The 20,450-nt window shown below is 43.8% G+C and overlaps 2 protein-coding genes across 2 annotated transcripts in view; both read right to left on the reverse strand.

Annotated features, from left to right (window-relative positions):
* Positions 1-12,286: 12,286 nt before the first annotated feature.
* LOC133351970 (uncharacterized) lies at positions 12,287-14,760 on the reverse strand. Its single transcript, XM_061567613.1, has 3 exons — positions 14,622-14,760; positions 13,513-13,824; positions 12,287-12,989 (listed from the first exon to the last, which is right to left on the reverse strand). The coding sequence occupies exons 1-3, from the start codon at positions 14,740-14,742 to the stop codon at positions 12,553-12,555; spliced, it is 870 nt and encodes a 289-aa protein (XP_061423597.1). The 5' UTR covers positions 14,743-14,760; the 3' UTR covers positions 12,287-12,552.
* Positions 14,761-17,045: 2,285 nt separating this feature from the next.
* Positions 17,046-20,450, reverse strand: part of LOC133351930 (leptin receptor-like) — a 39,603-nt gene continuing 36,198 nt past the window's right edge. The window contains exon 17 of the transcript XR_009756237.1: positions 17,046-17,652. The gene's annotated coding sequence lies outside the window, so the exon portion shown is untranslated. The remainder of the gene's footprint in view (positions 17,653-20,450) is intronic.

The raw sequence follows: 20,450 nt of genomic DNA on the forward strand, positions 1-20,450 counted from the left end.
GCTTTGCACGCTTTACTGCTTGGACTCGACCACCACGTTAATTGACTACGGGGGTGGTTGGGGGGGGGAGGGGGTGATGGGAGGAAGTTGTAGCTTGGGCCGGCCCAGCGTGACGTGGGAAGGCGGATTGACATGGGGCCGATTCGAATTGGTTGGGCTTTCTTTTTGAGCGATAATTACAAGGGGACGTGGAGGGCATTTACATGTGCGTGCGTGTGTGTGTGGCTTAAGGGGCCGTCCATAAATGACGTCACGCGATTTTGGACGATGTTTGACCCCCCCCTCTAATATGACGTCACAAAGCTCTCCCCCCCCCCCCCCAAAAAAAAAACATATTTCCATTTTGAAAATAAAATATGCTTCAAATCGCTTTAAACTATTGTCATTGTAGTGCGTATTTAATGTGGCGCTGCACTCTGATGTTGTAGGAGAAAACATTTGTTAAAAAGTCTAATTAATAAAGTAGAACGTGTTGTCTATATTTATTTAAAGTTGCGCATTTTGATGTGATGTCACATTTCTCACCCCCCCCCCCTCGTCACACATCGTCACAAATGTCTGACCCCCCTCCACCCCCAAGGTGCGTGACATAATTTATGGACGGCCCCTAAAACGGGGAAAACCAGGTTTACGAACCATGGGGCACTATATCTCACCCACAGCTCAAACACGTCAATAATCGTCAATAGCACTTACCTTAAAATAGAACATTATATACAATAAGCGACGTTTCTGGCAATGATCCTTTCTTCATGCATGACAGGCCGGAGATATAGTGTATTCGAGCCGGAGACTGCACTATGCACCATGGGGTATGAATAGAATAAAATGTAAAACATGTTTCCCGATGATGTGTTTAAACTGGAGTATGAATGTTCTTGGTTCTTTCGGTAAAGTCACGTAGAAGGGAAACAATAAAATAATAAAAATATTAAACAATAAAATTCTCACGACGTTTCGACTGCAACACAAGCAATCATCATCAGGTGTGAAATCCACAGCAAGAACATTTGAGTATCAGACAAATCCTTTAAAAAGCAAAACTGTATTAGAAACTCATTTTTATATTACACGTAGAATTATAAAATGTTGCAAAAAAGGCGAAAACTGCTGTTGGCAGGTAAATGAAAACATGCGGTTTTCCACTTTACATTCCCAATTCTCTTTTCAATACGATTAGAGACGTGCTTAAGACACATAGTGATCAAAGGGACATGAAAATGTTATACATTTATGAACGCCCTTATGGAAGAAGATGGTTTTTGTTTGACGTGTATCTTATCCCTGGGTGAGTGGGTGTATCTGCAATTCACCGCCAACACTCCGACAAAACAAATGGCTAAATCACTTGGAGCTGAATTTCTAATAGCTTCTCTATATAGTATTGGACATATTAAATCATAATTCCTGTGGGTCAAATTTCAACAATAATCACATCAACATCCTTAATAAACGTCCAAATCACCCTCATCACAACAAACCTCAACCATTGACATTATCAACAGCATCAATGGTATAATTAACATCAAATACAAAGATCGCCCTATAGCCTTAACAGACTGTTAAGACAAGTGCTGTTAGCGAGCACTTATGAAGGCCGGCATGGCACACGAGGAGGTAGATGGCCAACACCACGCCCGGCCGCCTTTGTTTCCCCAGTCGCGATGTTTACACACCACTACTTACTCGATAATTAACTAAACCATCTTAATTAAAATATTAATCATCTCACCACCCACCGTCACCACCAGACATCAAATGTCCATCTTCAAAAGTCTACTCATACCCATCTTCAGCATCACCACCTTCATTATCTTTATGGATAGCCTCACTACTGCAATATTCTTTAATAATTACCTCACCGACCCATGAAAAGTTCAAGCTGACCACTGAGGTATGTATAAAATGTCCATAAAATGTATTTATTTATTTATTAAAGGAAGTGTCACCCCTGCAGCCCAAACAGACCAGATGGAATTACCTTCAAACTGCCTCTTTCTCCGGGCCTGCCTCTCGGTTTTTGTCCCGGTGCTTCCATATTCATGACCTTTTTCATCTATGTGGTTTACCTTTTTGCTTATGGTGTCCTAGGCATCGGAGTCAGACTTTGATCTTGTCTGAGATGGGTACCATTTTTGACATCATCTTCGTCTCTTCGTTCCTAAACTGATCCAGTCTGTGATCCAAGAGATCCACATCACCATCTAACTACTGTAACCACTATTAACAAGTGTGTGCGTGGTTTAGACATTGATTATCAAGTAATGAGCAATGGCACGGTTTGCATGTTGAGACCTTGGACTCTAAACCAGATATCAGCCACCTGTAAAAGAACTCTACTATCTGGTTTAGCAAGTTAATGATCTCATGACTGCGCAAAAAACCCTATCATAAAATGTATTTTTTCACTAGATCTGGCTAAAATCCAGCATTTTAAATATTGGCTTTAAACACTACATAATATATATGCTACACTTCATACCAATGTGCGGTAAAGTGCACTCCCTGATGTGTAAATATAAAAAGGCAAATGTAAGGCTATTTCTGCCAATATTGGGACTCACAGGGTCGCACTGTTCTGTAGACCAAACAATACATAAATAAAAACATAAAATGGTAGGACTTTTTTTTTTACATATTAAAATTGTCCCTTTTTTCATTTATACAAGTTGAAAATTTTTAATTTTACAAATGCTATAATTTTTTTTACAGCCTACTGCTGTTGGTGTGCATAAAGGTATGCACTTTTATAGTAGTATTCCTGATTGCACATGCAAAGCGCTTTGGTCAATCCATTGCTGGATGTGGATCTCCCCAAGTTGTGTGGGATATTTAACAATACTTCACCATGCTAGCCCCACCACGTACAACACCTGTTATGCATGGTGGATGCCCATCCAAGCACTTTTAGTTTAGCCTCTAGAATCTGGTTAATTTGGTCCTATGCTTTTTTGATTAATAGCCTCAGATTTAAAAATGGTTACACGTAGCTAAATTCCCCTTATTATTTCTTCATGAAATTTCTGCTCTCGAGCACATCTTTGACTTAATCTTCTTCTATCCCACCCGATCCCATGCCTCCATCCTGTTACCTTAACCATTGTGTCTTCATGTGATGCTACGGCAAAATTATATTTTACACCATACCCAGGAAAGAAATCCACACTTGAAAAACACGTTTTAATTGCAGATAATATTAATTATAGTTAAAAAGCATGCTGAACTATTAACACAACATCTCTATATAGTGTAATGAAACCACGTTTAAAACTGATACGGTCTGTACATAATACATTTCAGAATCAGAATCAGAAACGGTTGTAATCGCCATGTAAGTTTGCACAGACAAGGAATTCACTATGGCGGGACGGTGCATACATTGAACAAGTAGGAATCTTAACTTATATAAAAGGTAACTATTACACGGATATGAACCACACCAAACAAACACATCTTAACAAAACCAGAAAAACAGATACAACCACGCAAGAAGATAACATGACAGATCACATTGCCACCAGAAACGTACAAATGGCAAAATAACAGATGATACGTAAAATAGTGAACATACATACAATTAATTGGAATGTTTCACAATCCTAACAGGTTTTAGACTCGATTTCATCCTATCTTCTTTATCCAACAGAATAATGGGGGAAATGATCAGGTATTTATATCAACGACATGAATGATAAAGGTTTTTGGGTTAGATCGCGTCAGTATGAATGCGTCATAACCCTCCACCACCCGACACAGCCAGTAGGGTTTGTCACTTAAACAACGCGCCAATTAGTTACAAATTCAGCCCACCGGTGTGTTGGAGAGTAAATCCACAAATTGTAAATGTTGTGGATTTACACAAATTGTACATTTGTAATCAAGTGTAGTTTTGAAATATAATTTTGGGATACATTTTTAAAGCAACATGATGTGAACCTAGACATAAAACTCTGAATACGTCCAGAATACACATCTCATTTGAGACCCAAACATGGCTTTCCTCTTGGATTTCACTTTCCTCCTCGAAGACACTTTTGTAGGCTGCTTTCCACATCTCCTTCAAAATGGAAAATTAAAGACAAGACACAGTCTTGCAATCATGGCCAACGGAGGAGTCATAGCAGGAGCAAATAACACACCTACACCAAATCTCTCCTGAAACCCTCTCATTGTAGCTAGCAGACGTTGACATTGGTATTTAGCTCCTGAATATATTACCATACGCAAGAAAATAATACAATATAAGGCCGTGAATCATGGACAACCATTGAAACATTATTGGATTCGTGTGAAAACAAACAGCTGCGGTGAATATTACAAACTGTATTCTAATACAGATGCACACACTAACATCAGGCAACTGAGTCTAAGTAAGCAACCACAGATGAGGAATGTCATCAGGAAGAGAAGCATGACGTGGGCTTAGCAGTGTATTAAGGACGGCACATAGACTGGCAAAGTTAATATACAAGTGGAATCCATCCGGCAGAAGACCACGCGATTTTCGACCAAATACAGATAGATATGCGCTCGAGAGACTGGCTGTAGAACACGGGGTAACAACCTGGAGAAACTGGTTCTGTCACTGGGAGCGAGCAACTGATCACAGAGTGATGGAGGAGTGTGACTGGCATCATAACCTGCCGTGACAAGTAAAATGTGCAATGCATCTGCGAACACAAACCTAGTCAGCAAGTACAAATAAATATTATTATAATACATCACTGATGTGCATCACTCTTTTGATATGTGAGAGTCAAGACAAAATTGTTTTCTCAATGTGGTTTTGTTTGTGTAGGCCGACAGCTTTTTAATTACAAATATAATTTGGTTTACACCTACCATTGAAGTATATTTTGTTTATGTACACAATACAGGACTGCATTGAATAGGCACACCTTAGGTCTCAAATTACCTGCCTTTGTTAGAAATGTAATCAGGACTGTGAAGAAATAACATTGCAAAGACATCTTGCCCAAAGGGAAAATCATTCGCTCTGAAATAAAAACCCTGTACATGGGTATACGGCATGCTTGCGGAAGGTCGTATGTGGTGGGTTAAAGCGAGGGTACCTATTGATAAGATCTCTGACCAGCGTAGAAGAAGTTAAAAGTTAACGGTTATTAAAGACGTTCGATTAACAAACATACTTTATACAAACATGCCGCATTTCAATACAGTATTTACATCGTCAATTGAAGACAACACAAGACATTATTTAACATGTCGGTAATTGAGGCTAACATGTCGGTAATTGAGGCTAAATTACAGGCGTATTTACGGAATATATTGATATAAATCAAACATATAATCAAGCATAGCAACACATATCATGGCATAAATGCTCACACATATGTCAAAAACATTATTATTGTATGCTTGGTTTGCGGAACAGCATACCCTTGTCATCTCCCGATACGACCAATTGCCCATTATCACACCACCATCATCATCACCATCAACCTCATTGCATCCCCTGCAACTCCCTGGTTAAGATTGAGTCACAGCATTCGGTAGATCATCGATTATCCGGCGGCTTTGGGGGATGGGAGGGGGCACCGGATTACAAAAAAAACGCCGGATAATCAACATTTTTTTTGTGTTTTTAGGTGTTGTGTATAGTTATTTTTAGCGTTTTAAATGTTTACTATGTGAAATTGGCATAAATAAACACACAAATAGACAAAAAATGTACTGTATACCCCACTGTAAAACGTTACCGTATTCACTGTGTCCGTACTTAACACGCCAATCTCGAAGACTCTGCATGGGGTGCTGGGGGGCAGTGCCGGATTAAGCTAGTGCATGGCCTGTAGCATATGTTATAAAGGGGCCCTAAATAAAATGAAAACACAAATTTTTTACTTGCATAGTAAAGTAATTGTATTTTTTCATTTGCTATACAGCCAGATAATACGACAAATCGCTAACGTAAAACACCAGTCGTTCGTAAAAGTTGAAGGCAGTATAGTACTATAGTAATAGAGCAAGTGCAGAATCACTGAACCGAAATTGATAGCTTGAAAGCATTTAACGCGAGGCCCTTGAAAGTGCGGGGCCGTAGCATATGCTACTTGTGCATTTAATTGGGCAGTGTAATCAAGCGTAGCTGCTTGTTTTTGTCACGCTACATGGTACTGATCGCCTTTGGAGCGGTTTTTCCGGTTTCGCCGGATCGGCCCGGGACCGCCAGATAATGTTGGAAACCGGGTGAATTATAATCCATGATCGCTGTGTTATGTACTGTGTCATGTGAATTGTACAATGACACAATCGCCCGAGTCCGCATGAGGGCGCTGTACACCTTTCCCCGACCGGCGTCTCTCTCCCACCACAGTTCAAGACACTCTCAGAGCGCCACCTAATGACCCATTATCCCGTTGAAACTGGGAGAGCTAAATGGATGGAGTTTAAAATAACCCAAAGCAAGAAGATCTCCTTTGGTTTGATCTTCCACGAAGCTCTTCAGCAGTGTGCGACTGTGGTTATCCAGAACAGACCGTACAATGTATAACGACGCAATGCCCCGATTCACAAAATACGTAGGAGACATCACAGCGAAGATACGTTCTGCTGCTTCTGACACAGTTATCTGACTTGACCAACTTGAATGTGAAATTGTTACTGTGCATTTACATCCGCCATACGAAAGAAGAAGACTGACATATACATCAAAAATATTGGTTGCAAAAACCTACGTATTAAAAAGACTGACATATTTTACTCAAAATAGGAGGATTTCTCCACAAATCTGGCTGTCTCCTGATGAAGCTAGTTGTAATTACTGGCGAAACGTCGTACTCAGATTGTAAATGTTGTGGATTTGCTCTCCAACACACCGATGTGCTGTACCAGTAACGAATTGGCACGTTCTGGTTACGTGACAAACCTTATTAATTGACTGTGTCGAGTGGTGGCGGGTTTAACAACACATTTATATTTACGCGATTTAACCTAAAAACATATATTATGGATATTTAACTCGAATTAAGAGTGCTTCCTAACCTGTGGTCCGAGGACTAATGGGTATAGAAGAACTGTGCGGGTCTAGTGATCTACACCCGCAACCCAGTCCCTCATATTATTATTTTTCTTCAATAATATCCCTATTTGTTTGGATTCTATTTGGTTCACGTTGTGTTAAAGCACTAACTTACATTACATCTAAAATGACTCTGCTTCTAAATTCGAATTCTGCTCAACATTTACCTATGCAAGTCACACATTGTTTACTCTGCTTATTACTACATTCTACACAGTGGCTGTTATGTAGCAATGAGCGAAACATTTTGTTGTTTTTGTCAAATTTCAATTTTACCTTTTGCACCATTGTCCTTCACACGATGTAAATCCCCATCTCTGCCATGTCTTTGATGTCATTAAAAAATATACACATTTTATGTAACAAAAAAGTTAAGGCTAATTCGAAATACAGTCCTAGTCCCCTCCTCGACTTCTCACTCGACTGCACGTTCACCTTGACTCTGAGCAGGTGCTGAGCAGTTGTGGGCTCTGGCCACTGACCAATATACAGAAAGTTCTAATCGTGGGTCACCCACGTGGCGAACGTGACCCGAAACCGCAAATAAAAAAAACAGTGGCTGCATAACGACCAGAACCTAACCCGCTTTGCAGGCGACCCACGGGCACCCGACCCATCGCTTCGGTAAATGTGTATTAACACACTGTTGTACGAACCCCGCGACAGGAGTTTGATTTCTGGTGATGATTCACATTAGCGGAGAGTGATATTTAAATCATTCCTGGGCTTCCCATCTTCATCAATGCACACCAACCAGTATGGCAAAGTATGGCGAAACATCCATCATGCCAGACACGGCATTCGGGCCTTTTTCCAATATTGGATTCATTGACAAAGGGCTGTAAAATGTTTATTTCATTTTTAGTAAGGGCTACACAATCATAGGAGATGTCACGTTATACATGCTGTCTGTGTGTTTGCCAGCCTTTTGTTACAGGATAGCACTACATACGATTCCACATCACCCTCACTTTGTATTCAAATAATTTTTATCCGAATGCTATAATGATCAATATTATGATTCAGAATTGGTTTCCTTTGGGCTAGATTGCTTGAGTACAATTTAAAACTCTTACCGTCCACCACCCGACAGAGCCAATCAAATCAGGTTATCAGCAAATCAGAGTTAGGAATTTTCAAAAGCAAGCATTGACTTGACAATGTTTACGTGATGTTTCGCTGGAAATTACGGCCAGCATCATCAGGCCTTTAAGTCGATCCCCATGGCATCATGAGGACAGCCATGCTGCTGTTTAGAAATACATTAACTATGAATCAAAGTATTCACAATGCTTTTCATTCATGTTATTATTTCATTCAAATTCTGCTTCAGGTAGCTTGGGATTATAAAGTTGCTACACGCCGGTGCATCAATAACTTCGCTGCCAGTTTTACACAGTTCATTGCCCAACAATTCTGGCTCATCTTCGCTGAGCAAAGAACCATTGGAAGAGACCACGAGCGTATAGATAACACTCTGCGGCAATGCTGCATGCGTGGTGTTATCTGCTACATCCCTATATTGAGTAATACAACTCACGTCTCCATCGACATGAATTTCAATGTTGTGCACCGATGTATAATATGCCTCTGTTATTGGCACAAATGACTCTGGTTTCGTTGCAGGCAGTTGGTGGAACTTCCACCAATCCTTTGAGTTACCAGGCTGTAAATGAAACACACGGATTTGTTATCACTTGGCCTGTGGGTTAAAAACATGGATGAAACATGTGTCCACAATTTTCCCTTCCACATTAGTCTTGCTTCAACAGTGTATAGTCCTCAAAACTCTAACAATCTAACTATTGCACAATATGACAACATCAGCCATCCCCCTAAGTGAGGGGGGTATGTGTTGACTGATCGAGATGACTGGCTTATTGCACCACCTAGGATCCAAACTGTTCCAGAGGTGTGTTATTGTTCTTGTGTCTTTCCTCCACCCTCTTTTGTTTCTGCAGGGTTTTGTCTTTTACAATACAGTATAACCAAACACAAAGATCCCCCCATATGATCTTTAAATGACTGTTGGGGCAAGAACCGTTCGCGAGCACCTATTTATGCTGGCGCGGTACACGAGGCGGTGGGTGGACAGCCAAATGTTGATGGTTTACACACCGCACCAGGTTCTCATTTAAGGCTGAGTCGACCTTTATACGCATATGCCAATACAGTATACTGTATGTATGTACGTATATATATGCACATTCTACCCCTGAGAATATTCCACAGACAATGAGAAAGTGACTCTATCTGGTAAAGATAAAATCAATAATTGAGGTATCCTTCGGCATCACTTCATCATTTTCAAACAATGTCCTTGCGTATATCTGTGTCAGAACAAAATGGTACATTTTGTGAAGAATGTTCTTCGACCAATGTTTGAAAGGAAAACAAAGTCATACCTTGCTAAAATCAATACCTTTGGCCCAACTGCAGTTTTTAGGGTCTGGGATATCTGGCCAAACGAATCTGAAAATTGAAACACAAGCGACAGTGTCAATCATATTAACATGGCATTATTACAGTAATAACAGTAGGTATGGCTAAAATCTTGTCATGGAGGTCACAGTGATCATGTAAATCGTGAATTTGAATAAAATCTGAAAGACATTGTAAAAATCTGTGAATGTTATTCAAGATTACCAATGCAAAATCAAAGTCCTAACAATAAGCTATCTTGTGAAAATAATTATAAATGTGTATATGTATGCCAACGTATTAATATGCATTTATAAAGGAGCATTTGCCTATATTTGATGAGAATTATGTAGATGAAGACGCCAAGCACCAAGCAGCATGACAAAGTGATGACAGCTTCCTTCCAATTATGTTCTGCAGAAATGCAAAATATTATTATTCAACATCATCATCATCGATCGGCGAATCAACTGCTAGGAACGTGCAATGTTGTAATCAATCTACCACATGTACATGAAATAATTTATTGCCAAATTTGCTTGGTAGTCATCATCCCAAATGCATTACATTCCTTGGCTGCCCCCCTTCAGTAGTATTATTCTTGACCATCTGGCATCATCCCTTCTAGCGACGTGTCTGGGCCAAACCCATGCACTTTTCTTAACAGGTTGAATGATGGATGTCATGAACCTGCATATCTCCGCTAATACACATGCTCATTTTTCTCTCAAAGTAATTCCCAGCACGATATGTAGCACAGAAACCTTGTTGTTTCTTTGCTATATCATAGCAGGTGACATGCACGTGTAGTGACATAACGCCGACTGCTGTCCAGTAGCGGCAACTGCAGTGGACAGTTAGTGCACACCCCGTTGAGCATCTACATGGCTGTGTGTGCCGGCAGTGCGGAGGAACTGGGGCAAGGGTCACAGAAGACGTCATCGGGAAGCCCCTGGAACCCGCGAGTGGGTTCGAGAAGGCAGGCGTGGCCAGGGCGGAGCCAGGGCAGAGCCAGGCCGCGCCGAGTAGGATAAAAGCAGTGGAGAGCGAGAGCTCCGGGCTGCCCGTTCTGGGAGTGGACTCGTCTCGTCGTGGCTGTCGTCTTCGCCGCCTTCGTCGCTGCCGCCTTCACTCGATAATTGTGCGGCCGGATAGTTGTTTGCTGTCTCGGTCGATGCGTCAGTGTAACGCGGTTAGGGTTGTGTCTAGGCTGGGCTGTACGACATCCGTGAAGGAACGAGGCGAACCTGTTGAACCTAAAGAGTGTTCATTAAGAAGGTGCCTCTTGCAACTACCTCGTCTCTGACTTGTGCTACACTACACGTGCATGAGCAAAACGTTTATTCATATTGCCATTGGTATGTTACTTTAAAATTCAGATCAGATTGACTTCGGTCTGTTCTCAATAGCTGTCCTAGGTAAACATACTCTGCCGCACACATGCCACAAAATGTACCCTCATATGAAGTCGTTCGCACACTGTGCTATGAATCCCAGATACCTAAGTTTGCGACCTTGGTGAAGTATGGGAGACGATCTACCAATGAATTTACAAAGGGCTGTACATTGTATGAAAAAAATGAAAGTACGGCCTAGGAACTGCTTGGTCACACCGCTGCTAGCACTAGAGCGAACTCGGGAGTGTATATGGTCGATTCATTCACGTTAATTAGACAGATTGGCCAATCACTTTTAAAGACAATGCATATGTAAGAACAGCACGTGGCCTAGTGGCCGCAAATAATGATTGCAGCGATGAGGACAGACAGGGTCAAGTGAGGTAACTAGGTGAGGAGTCACCACGGGGGGAGGGTGGAACCGACGAGGTGTTAGTGAGGCTATAAAAATATCCGACAGAAGAGAGTTCGGGAAAGGGAGCGTGGCCGAGCCAAAGGGAGACATAAGGGAGCGTGGAGCAGTTCTACGGCTGTATCTTTCTACCTGATGATGGTTACTTATGTTGCGATCGAAACGTAATTTATTATATATTTTTCTACCTACATGACTTTACCGAAAGAACCAAAGAGTATGAATTCCTACAATAACGAAAACTTCAAATCAAGTTGCTTCTAAATTAATGCTTGTTTACTAGGAAGTGTATGTTTTGCTAATTAATCATTAGATGGTCTTTTTGGATGCAATGGCTTTTGATGGCTGAGTAAGCATATTCACTCCACTGCGACGAGCAAGAGGAAAGCCAATGTTTTTCACACGATGAGTTTAGCAGAGAATAGCAGTTGAATTTCACAGTGCATCATACAATCAATGTTACAGCTGCTATGATAAACTGCACACGTTGTGGTCAGGATACAGGTCTACATTGTTTACTTTTTTTAATTGAACAACGTTAGTAATAGGTTTACACAGTGCCGGATTATCCTAGTAGCAAAAGTAGCATATGCTACGGGCCCCGCACTCTCAAGGGCCCCGCGCTAAATGCTTTGAAGCTATCAATTCCGGTTCAGTGATTCTGTACTTGCTCTATTACTATAGTACTATACCTCCTACAACTTTTATGAACGACTGAGTGTTTAAGGTTAGCGATTTGTCGTATTATCTGGCTGTGTAGAAAATGAAATAATACAATTACTTTACTGTGCAAGTAAAAAATGTGTTCTTAGGTTTATTCGGTAAAGTCACGTTACTTTACCGAAAAAACCTAAGAATATTAATCCTTGCCGTCACGAAAGCTTCAAATCTAGAATTTAAAAAAATGTGTGTTTTAATATATTTTTTAGGGCCCCTTTATAACATATGCCACAGGCCCCGCAGTAGCTTAATCCGGCACTGGATTTATAGACAACTCACGTGGATATCCCCATACGTTTTGTACAATTAAAACAATCCACTCATAATCCCACATTGTATTTTCAGACAACTGAAGTACAGTTTTTGGCAGTCCAATTCCACATACAGCACGCTGTGTATTAAGTTAACGTACCACCGATATTCAGGTTAATTACCCCTTTAAAGGACGTTTGAATATTGATGTTTGTCAATTCAACTTGTATGACAAGTTTGCACAATTTCAAAGTTACCAGTAATGTGGTAAGTGCAAATGTTCTGTTGCCTACGCTTAAGAGGATATTTTAATTTGCAAACATTGCACCGACGTTCCTTTTACAACAACGGTCAGCTAAATGCCATGCATCGAGTGCGCACAAGTAAAACGCGAGTTCACCTTTTGCACTAAGATCCACAAATTTAAGCAAAGCCGTATCCACAAAAGTGGACGTATTTTGTGCCCGATGCAAGTAGCAGTTGACTCGGATGAAGCTGGTGGCGAGGGTCGGACTATGCACATTCTTGAAAGTGACCGAGGAAAATATAAAACCCTCTCCCCGTTGCAACTCGGTCGATTGATGCCACATCACCTGGCCCGTGGCTAATATCTTCCAGGTTAAGTTCAGCGTTTGGCATTTATCCGCAGGTATTCTGCACTTGAAGGTTGCGGAGTCTCCTTGCCGGACGCTTTTCTCCTTGGGAAAGACCTCGCCTTTGCCGTCATTATTAATCTTAACAGTGCCTAGGAGATACACGAGTTGTACGGTGTCAGCATCATCATCACAGGAATGTTAACAACTGCGTCAGACCGCATTGTGCCATTTGTGAACATCCATTGCAGTCATTGATTGCCAACCATTATCCATCGAAAATAGAAAATCGGACAATAATGTATCGTTGATATATCTGTCTTTCGACGTAAGACAAACAAATGTATTTTTACTCACAACCCACTGGCCCCACCGCCTTTTAGGAGCACTTAATTTCAGCAGCAGGGGAGAGACCGATATGTGAAGGTGAAATATCGTTTGCGTATTTATTTTGTTACGATACGAACCAAGGTCGATTTTTTCCGAGCTAATGCGAGCGACGATCAAATAATGAACCTGTCTTGGCCTCTCATCCTTTCAACAAGATGCACTGACCAAAGCGGTGAAGTATAGTCATGCAAACCACTATAATCTGGAGAGGTGCCTTCATTTGCCAGTGCATTGACAAAGGCGTGAATATCATTTTGAGAGAGGTGCATTACAAAAACTCAGGACCTGTTACGTTGAGAGTGGCAACTGGACACATTTCGCCATTTTTAAAGAGTATGATTCCGATGTACTGTTGGCACGGCGGCTGCACGTTGACCAAGGTGACCCCAGAAACGACGGTGCCATTCTCGAATCTCCGCTGCCAGGTCCTGTTTTGGATGCCAGACACAGAGAATTTCCAGAATAGTGGCAGTGGCTCGAGGTGGTCGCCACTCGACGAGTCATCCTGAAAGGTGCTCGTGAACGTCGCGTTGTCCCCGACCTCCACCGACTGAAAGCCAGGGTGCACCGCGCAAGCCCCGGTATGGTGGGATGGACCTGTGTGCGTGTGTGGGCAGTGTGCGCAGCGCATACAGCTTAGAGTGCGAAAGAAGGTGGACGTGCGTACATATGCGATACATACATTGCTGTACAGGGAGTCCACAAAGATAGAAATCATTATTTACATATCTGTAATTAGACCGAAGGTTGAACTGGTCAGTTGAAATGGCACAATTGTGAGGGAAACTGATATTTCGATAATTGTCATATCATGAAATGTAATATCGAAATATAATGTTGCGACAACTCTACCAATACGTCTGAGAGTGACTTTTGAAAAACCCGACTAAATGTGTGATGATAGAAAAACCATAACACTTCGCTGCCTTGTCGGGTTGTACTTCCACGTATTTGTTCGGCATGTGGAGCAAAACAGTCGGACATCATGTCGAACAACTTGCGGCACAGAAGCTCCTTGAATGGGCGCCGTGGTGGCGAGATGTTAACTACCTCGTCTGGTAAACAGAATGGTCGTGGGTTCGAACCCAACCCTGATGCCAGTATATTTTGAATTTGCATGTTCTCCCTGTTGTTGCTTGCATTTTTATCCAGGTCCTCTGGTTGTTTCCCCCCCATATTTAGAAACATGCCACGTGATAAGCCACTTTTTTGAGCTATCATTTATGCCCAGGTAGCTTGTGAAAGAGAGCTACCTAATAAAATACATATAGTTTACAGTTTAGTTTATAGAAAATTCAGCTTCCTTAAGAAGCTCCCAACACACGTCAGAGCTATACAGCACAACGGTAAAAACCTGGACAGCAGGAGTAATACAGAAAAAAGAGACGGCTTACCTGTATGTAGGAGACACAAGGCAGCCCAGAGACGGACACAGCTCACTGCGTACATTTTCAGCAGCGTCTTTGCCATCTGTGAATGTGTGCCCGGGCACAGTAGATGATGATATACATTCATATTGCTCGCTCATGCGAGGCCAGTTGTGGTGGGCGGGGGGTTCGGTCCTGATGTACTGGAGTAGTAGCCACACTGGATGAACTAGTCGGTGCGTGTTATTGTTTTAACAATTCAAAGATAATCGTGGAATTGAAATATATTATGTGCAGCGGCACGTGCATTGTTTGACATTGTACCGACGACAAAAGTCGAGTCTGCTTTCCGGCCACGCATACCACGAATGGGGAGTGATAACACTATGTATTATATCTCTAACCGGGTCAGCCCTCCACGCCACCACCCCACCACCCCCGCCTCGGCAACACAACTCTGTGTGGCCAAGCAAGCATCGAACAACACGGCCCGGAGAGACATTTAAACCTCGTCGGATTGAACGATGCTCCAGGGCTCCAGTGCAAAGTAGCATTGAGACTCAAGAGTGGAATTCCTATATAATTGGTGGGATTGGTATTATCAGTACTGTATGGTCACTTGTGAACGCCGCACACGCCACATGGTATATTCATACCTGTCAACTCATACGGGTTTACCCCGTATTATTGTACAGGGAAACTGAGTTTTCAGGACTATATACGGTGTCCAGCCGTTTCAATACAATCCACATTTGTTTCGATTTGTTTGTGTTTCTCCCTTGTGATGGGACTTTGTAGGATGTACGTTGAGATTTATAAGGGCACGGGGTGACCAATAATGTCTGAATTGGTATGTAATAAGGTAGGCACTGATAAGTGGTGGACAGGTATGTATATTACTGCCACACACAAATGGAAAAAAAAACATGGATAATACGTTTACGCAGAGTGTAATAAACAACCTTTAATTAAGGACTGCAGAATACTGTATATGATGTATTTTTAGTCCTTAAAATACATATACAAATGTGTTAAATCGTGTAAGAATGTCAAACTCCACGCGATATATTGTTGAGTCCCTTTCTAACACAGCGCGGTGACACCGATCAGCTACATACGGATGTCTTATCACTCTTAACAGCATCACATTGCACTAGAGATCCCCTCCGAGCCCGTCTCATGAGGTTCATCAGCACTCCAAGTCACCGTAGGTGTAAATCAATTAAACATGTTGGGTCATTTCCCGCTCAAACGTCCCGTTGAGGCAACGCTCATGCATCTCCTGTTCACAGCCTTCAGGCAGTGGTGGAAATTCCACATTCCTATGGAGGATGGAGGGGAGGCACAACCAATGTTTACTCCACCCCCACACACAAAGTGGTACCTATATTATCGACCCTGGAGGGATAATGGTGCTGAATCAACCTGCAACCCGGATTTTAACTCGCAAGTGCCAGCTACCGTCGGGCTGTTAAATCAATCGCACGTCGGTAATTCAACAACCCACCCTTTTCCCCGCAGCTATAAACGCACGCTCAATGTTACAAAATAGATTTATCTTATTCACTCGTAAAGATATTGTACGCATCGTAGCTATATAATACGTTTGTGGTTTAGGTTAAGGGCTGTGTGCGAATGCAATTTAACATTTCGTTGCTTTTTTCATAACCACACGAGCCACACTCGGCCAGATAATCTCGTTGGTTTTGGCGATGATAGACTGGGTCGCATTGTGACATTGCTCGTACCTTGAGTCATGTTGGCGAGATGTTAACTATCTCGCCTGGTATACAGGAGGTTGTGGGTTCGATCACCTGACCCTGACGCCTGCTGTATATTTGGAGTTTGCATGTTCTCTCCGGGTCCTGCGTTTTTTTCCCCTCTGCATTTAGAAACATGCGTTTAGAGTATTTGGCTGCTAGAAATTTCCACATGATAAGCCACTTCGTTGAGCTACAATATGTGGCCAGGTCGTTTCTGAAAAAGAGATATATACTGTAGCTCAGTGGGTCTTACCTGATAAAATAGAAATAGTTTCGTTTTTAGAGTCTCAGCCAATGCTGTATTCAACTTGGCACACGTCCCGTACTCGTGCTGCTGAATTCCTCAATTCTCCATTTGTAAGTCGTGTGAGATAACACCCATCATCTGGTGGCATATTAAGCCGAACAGCAAGGAGGAGGCGGAGTCCAGATCAGAGATCAGAAATAGGGGGGGGGGGGGGTGATACTTCTACGCAGCGCGTAACGGCCTCTGCGGCTCCAGCCTTTGTGGGGTCCCTCGCACATACGAACCACAAGGCCAGCTCTCTTCCCAGTCCGAACTGCTGGCGATGACGATGAACCTGCTGTTATATCGATGAGAACACCGCACTCCCCCACCACCACCTCCGAGGAACTCGAATTGGGAGCAACTGCTCCGATGGGTCAGGACAGAGTGCAGAAACCTAGATACACGCGCGTGTGTGTCTGTGTGTCAAATAGATGTAAGCCATGTGCTGGAACCAAGTTATGATTCCCTTCATGGGTCGGGAGATGAAAAGCAGTATCGGCCTCATCATCATCTGCCATGGTCATTCGTTGGTTGAAGGCCTCCTCAAACCGCCACCTTCTCCTCCAGCATAAACATCCATCCAGCACCTGCACACAAGCGGATTTCATCGTGCCATGTCTTCAGTGGACACCCTCTCAAAGGAGTTACATTCCTTGGCTGCTCGTCACTCTTCTGGACCATCGGCCTCCATCCCTTTCAGCGATATGTTCCGCCCACCATCCTTTTAAAAGAATCAACATGACTGCCTGATAAGATATTTTCTATGTGGTAAACATAGGATTGTGACGTCTTTATTTCCACAGGATCATGCTCTTGTTGAGGCAACAGTATCCTTGTAAAATCTGTAAGTCTTCCCGGTACACTTAAATTCCAGGTTTTTTGTCAGCTGAATAATAACACACCACTCAAGGCAATGCGTTGGCATGTAGTTCTCCTCTCTGCGAGACTTTTATTCCCATGATATGTCCTCGTTTTTGTGCCCGAGATGTCAAGCCTTTGAACTCTTCTTTGTGTAATAAAAGGACTCAGACACTTCTCTCTGACTCCGTGTCCTTTATTTGGGGTTCGCGTTCTCCTTCCCACACGGCACTCCTCCTGAGACTCTCTCCCTGGCAGCCCCACATCTGCCTTCGCTCCCGTGGCCTTCCACGCTCCTGCAGCTCCGCTGCAGGCTCTTGGTACAGCCCTCTGGCTGCTCCCCCAGCAGCTCCATCGCTGCTCCCTGTTCCTCCGTGCGTGGCGATCTCGCCACCTCCCAATGTCAGCCCTTCGTGGCCTCTATGGCTATCTCGCCATTTCCTACCTCAGCCCTTCGTGGCCTCTGTGGCTATCTCGCCATTTCCTACCTCAGCCCTTCGTGGCCTCTGTGGCTATCTCGCCACTTCCTACCTCAATCCTCCACTCTCTCTTCCACCCCGCTGGCTGGCGCCGTCATGAGCCCCTCAGCCACCAGGCTGAGGCACGGCGACCACCCAACGTGTTCACCACCCTTCACTCCCCCGACTGACCCAGATAGCTTCCTGTCTCCCCGCTATAACTTCTCCCCCACGTCACCCTGACTCCTCCCTCTTGGATCGTCATATCCGCCCCGCCCATTTACGCCCGCATTACACTACCCTCCCCCGTAGAGAAAATCCCAGCCGTCCTCGGCTGAAACAGAACAAAATAATGCGGGCGAAGGCATCACAATCAGGAGTCCCCCAGATACAACGGAGATTATAACAACAACAACACAAGCAACGAAAGGGGAGGTATCAGGAACTGGAACAGAACACCGGCCTGTCCTCCGCGCAACATCAACAAGAATAAGAATGGCACAATGAACAAAAACGGCAACTGACACGCAAGAACGGCCAACGCGCACAACCCAGAAATGTGATGTTTTAGTGCGTGTCCATGTTGCAGTTCCATCCGCTCGGCTCAAGTTCAACGTCAAAGAGCAAGTGGTAGAGCAGAACGACGAACGGCGCTCAATTGCTCCTTCAAGTCCTCATCCAGCTAGCACACCAGGTAACACCCAGTGCGACGAGAGCTGAAGAATCTGTGACGAGAAGGAGAATCCAATCCCCTGAGGCACAGCACAACAACGCACATCCGCATGTCGTACACGACAGCCACCCGGCCTCAGGGTAGTGGAGATGATTAAAATCCAGCCCGCTTAAAAAAAAACTCCCCATAAATACCCAAAATAACGCAATGGATGCCCCAGTATTTACATTTTAACAACAATATTATTTACACGTGACAACAACAACAACATTTTCTGCTCTTACCCACCAGCAGTCCTCCCTTGAGGACCAGCACAGACATCGCACGTACACAGCATGTACCCACGGTCACTCTCAGCAACCCAACAAAACGCCTAATCGCACACCCTCGCGTGGAGAGAGCCACGCTCCCCAGCGGTAATGTTTAACTCGCCCTAACCCCCACCGTGGTCGTCAACCCACAGCAACATCCACTGACCATACTCTCAGCTAGTGCAATTTCGGGGATGAGCAGCAACTCGGCCACGCTCCTCCCTTACTATCCCATCAGAGATGGACACACACCAGCCTCGTATAGTCCGATGCTTTATAGCCCAGGGAAGGTTCATCCCCCAGGAATGCCAGACCCCCTGTACTCCCCCCACGGGGCAATGTTCTCTTATAGAGACAATAACACCCTAACCCAGATCCCGTGAGCCCCCGGCACACCAGGTTCAGTCTGCCACCGCACAACTGAACCACGACTCCCCGAGCCATATGAGCACATGGCCCATTAGTTTAAGACATACCACGGAGGTTTCGCCTCCGGGCTGTCAGGTCAGCCATCAGCCATAGCCCGATGTGACCACAACTCGTGCATCACCCAATCAACAATGGCAGGCATAACAGATGGAATATTTGCCCCACCCCGGTTTTTCCCGCGCGCTCAAAATGGCGTCCCCCTTCGCCCAGCGCGTTCGCGCAATCTCTCGCGCGCACTCAAAATGGCGGCCCTTTCCGCAAAGCGCATCGTCACCATACCCCGCGTGCGCGCAAAATGGCGGCCCAACGTGCGAACACGTGGCCAGTTTTCTCCATTCGTGCACCCCAGCTTCCCTTAGCTGGGGGTCACAAGACGCATCTCCCGTCACATTATAACAACCCCACCAACGATAGACGCACAGCCCCAGCTTGCTGCGCACAGCTGTCATATCGTGGAATTTTTAACCAATATTTTACCAACCACATTAGTTACACAACCCAACTCGCCAAGCAACTCGTGGCTGCATGCGATCAACCGAATACGCGACGCCACTTGGCGCCAATTTACGGTCCCATTAGCATTAACCTTTGAGACACCCACAACGGCGTCATCACGCACCCTCAAAGCGCGCTCTCTCAAAAAGCGCAATTACCCATAATATACACAAAATCTCGTGTGCACAACACCAATACAACCGAATTTTAGGGTCCCCCTCTATAATATACACGCAATCTCGTGTGCACAACACCAATACAACCGAATTTTAGGGTCCCCCTCTATAATATACACGCAATCTCGTGTGCACAACAACCATACAACCAATTATTTGGGTCCCCCTCGAATTTGTTACCAATTTCCAACAGGTACGCACAATATAATAACAATCCCAATTCCAATAATCAACCACTGCATCGCACCCCATAACCATACAGAACGGTATAACAGCACATGCAATCAGCATATCGCGATCACACGCGCACATTTAAGCACAATAGCAAGCAGATCTGCAGGCAACCAACACAACATTAATCCTGTCGTAACTTTGCAGCAACAACACAATTATTCTCTCTCTTG

This window comes from Lethenteron reissneri, chromosome 39 (genome assembly GCF_015708825.2).
Source record: "Lethenteron reissneri isolate LAM-NWPU_2019-01 chromosome 39, ASM1570882v1, whole genome shotgun sequence".
NCBI lineage: Eukaryota > Metazoa > Chordata > Hyperoartia > Petromyzontiformes > Petromyzontidae > Lethenteron > Lethenteron reissneri.

Coding starts and splice junctions, on each gene's coding strand:
- LOC133351970 (XM_061567613.1), bottom strand. CDS start 14,742: ATGAATGTATATCATCATCTACTGTGCCCGGGCACACATTCACAGATG. Junction 13,825..14,621: donor CTTGTGTCTCCTACATACAG/GTAAGCCGTCTC, acceptor ACACGCACACAG/GTCCATCCCACCATACCGGG. Junction 12,990..13,512: donor TGCCACTCTCAACGTAACAG/GTCCTGAGTTTT, acceptor TGTATCTCCTAG/GCACTGTTAAGATTAATAAT.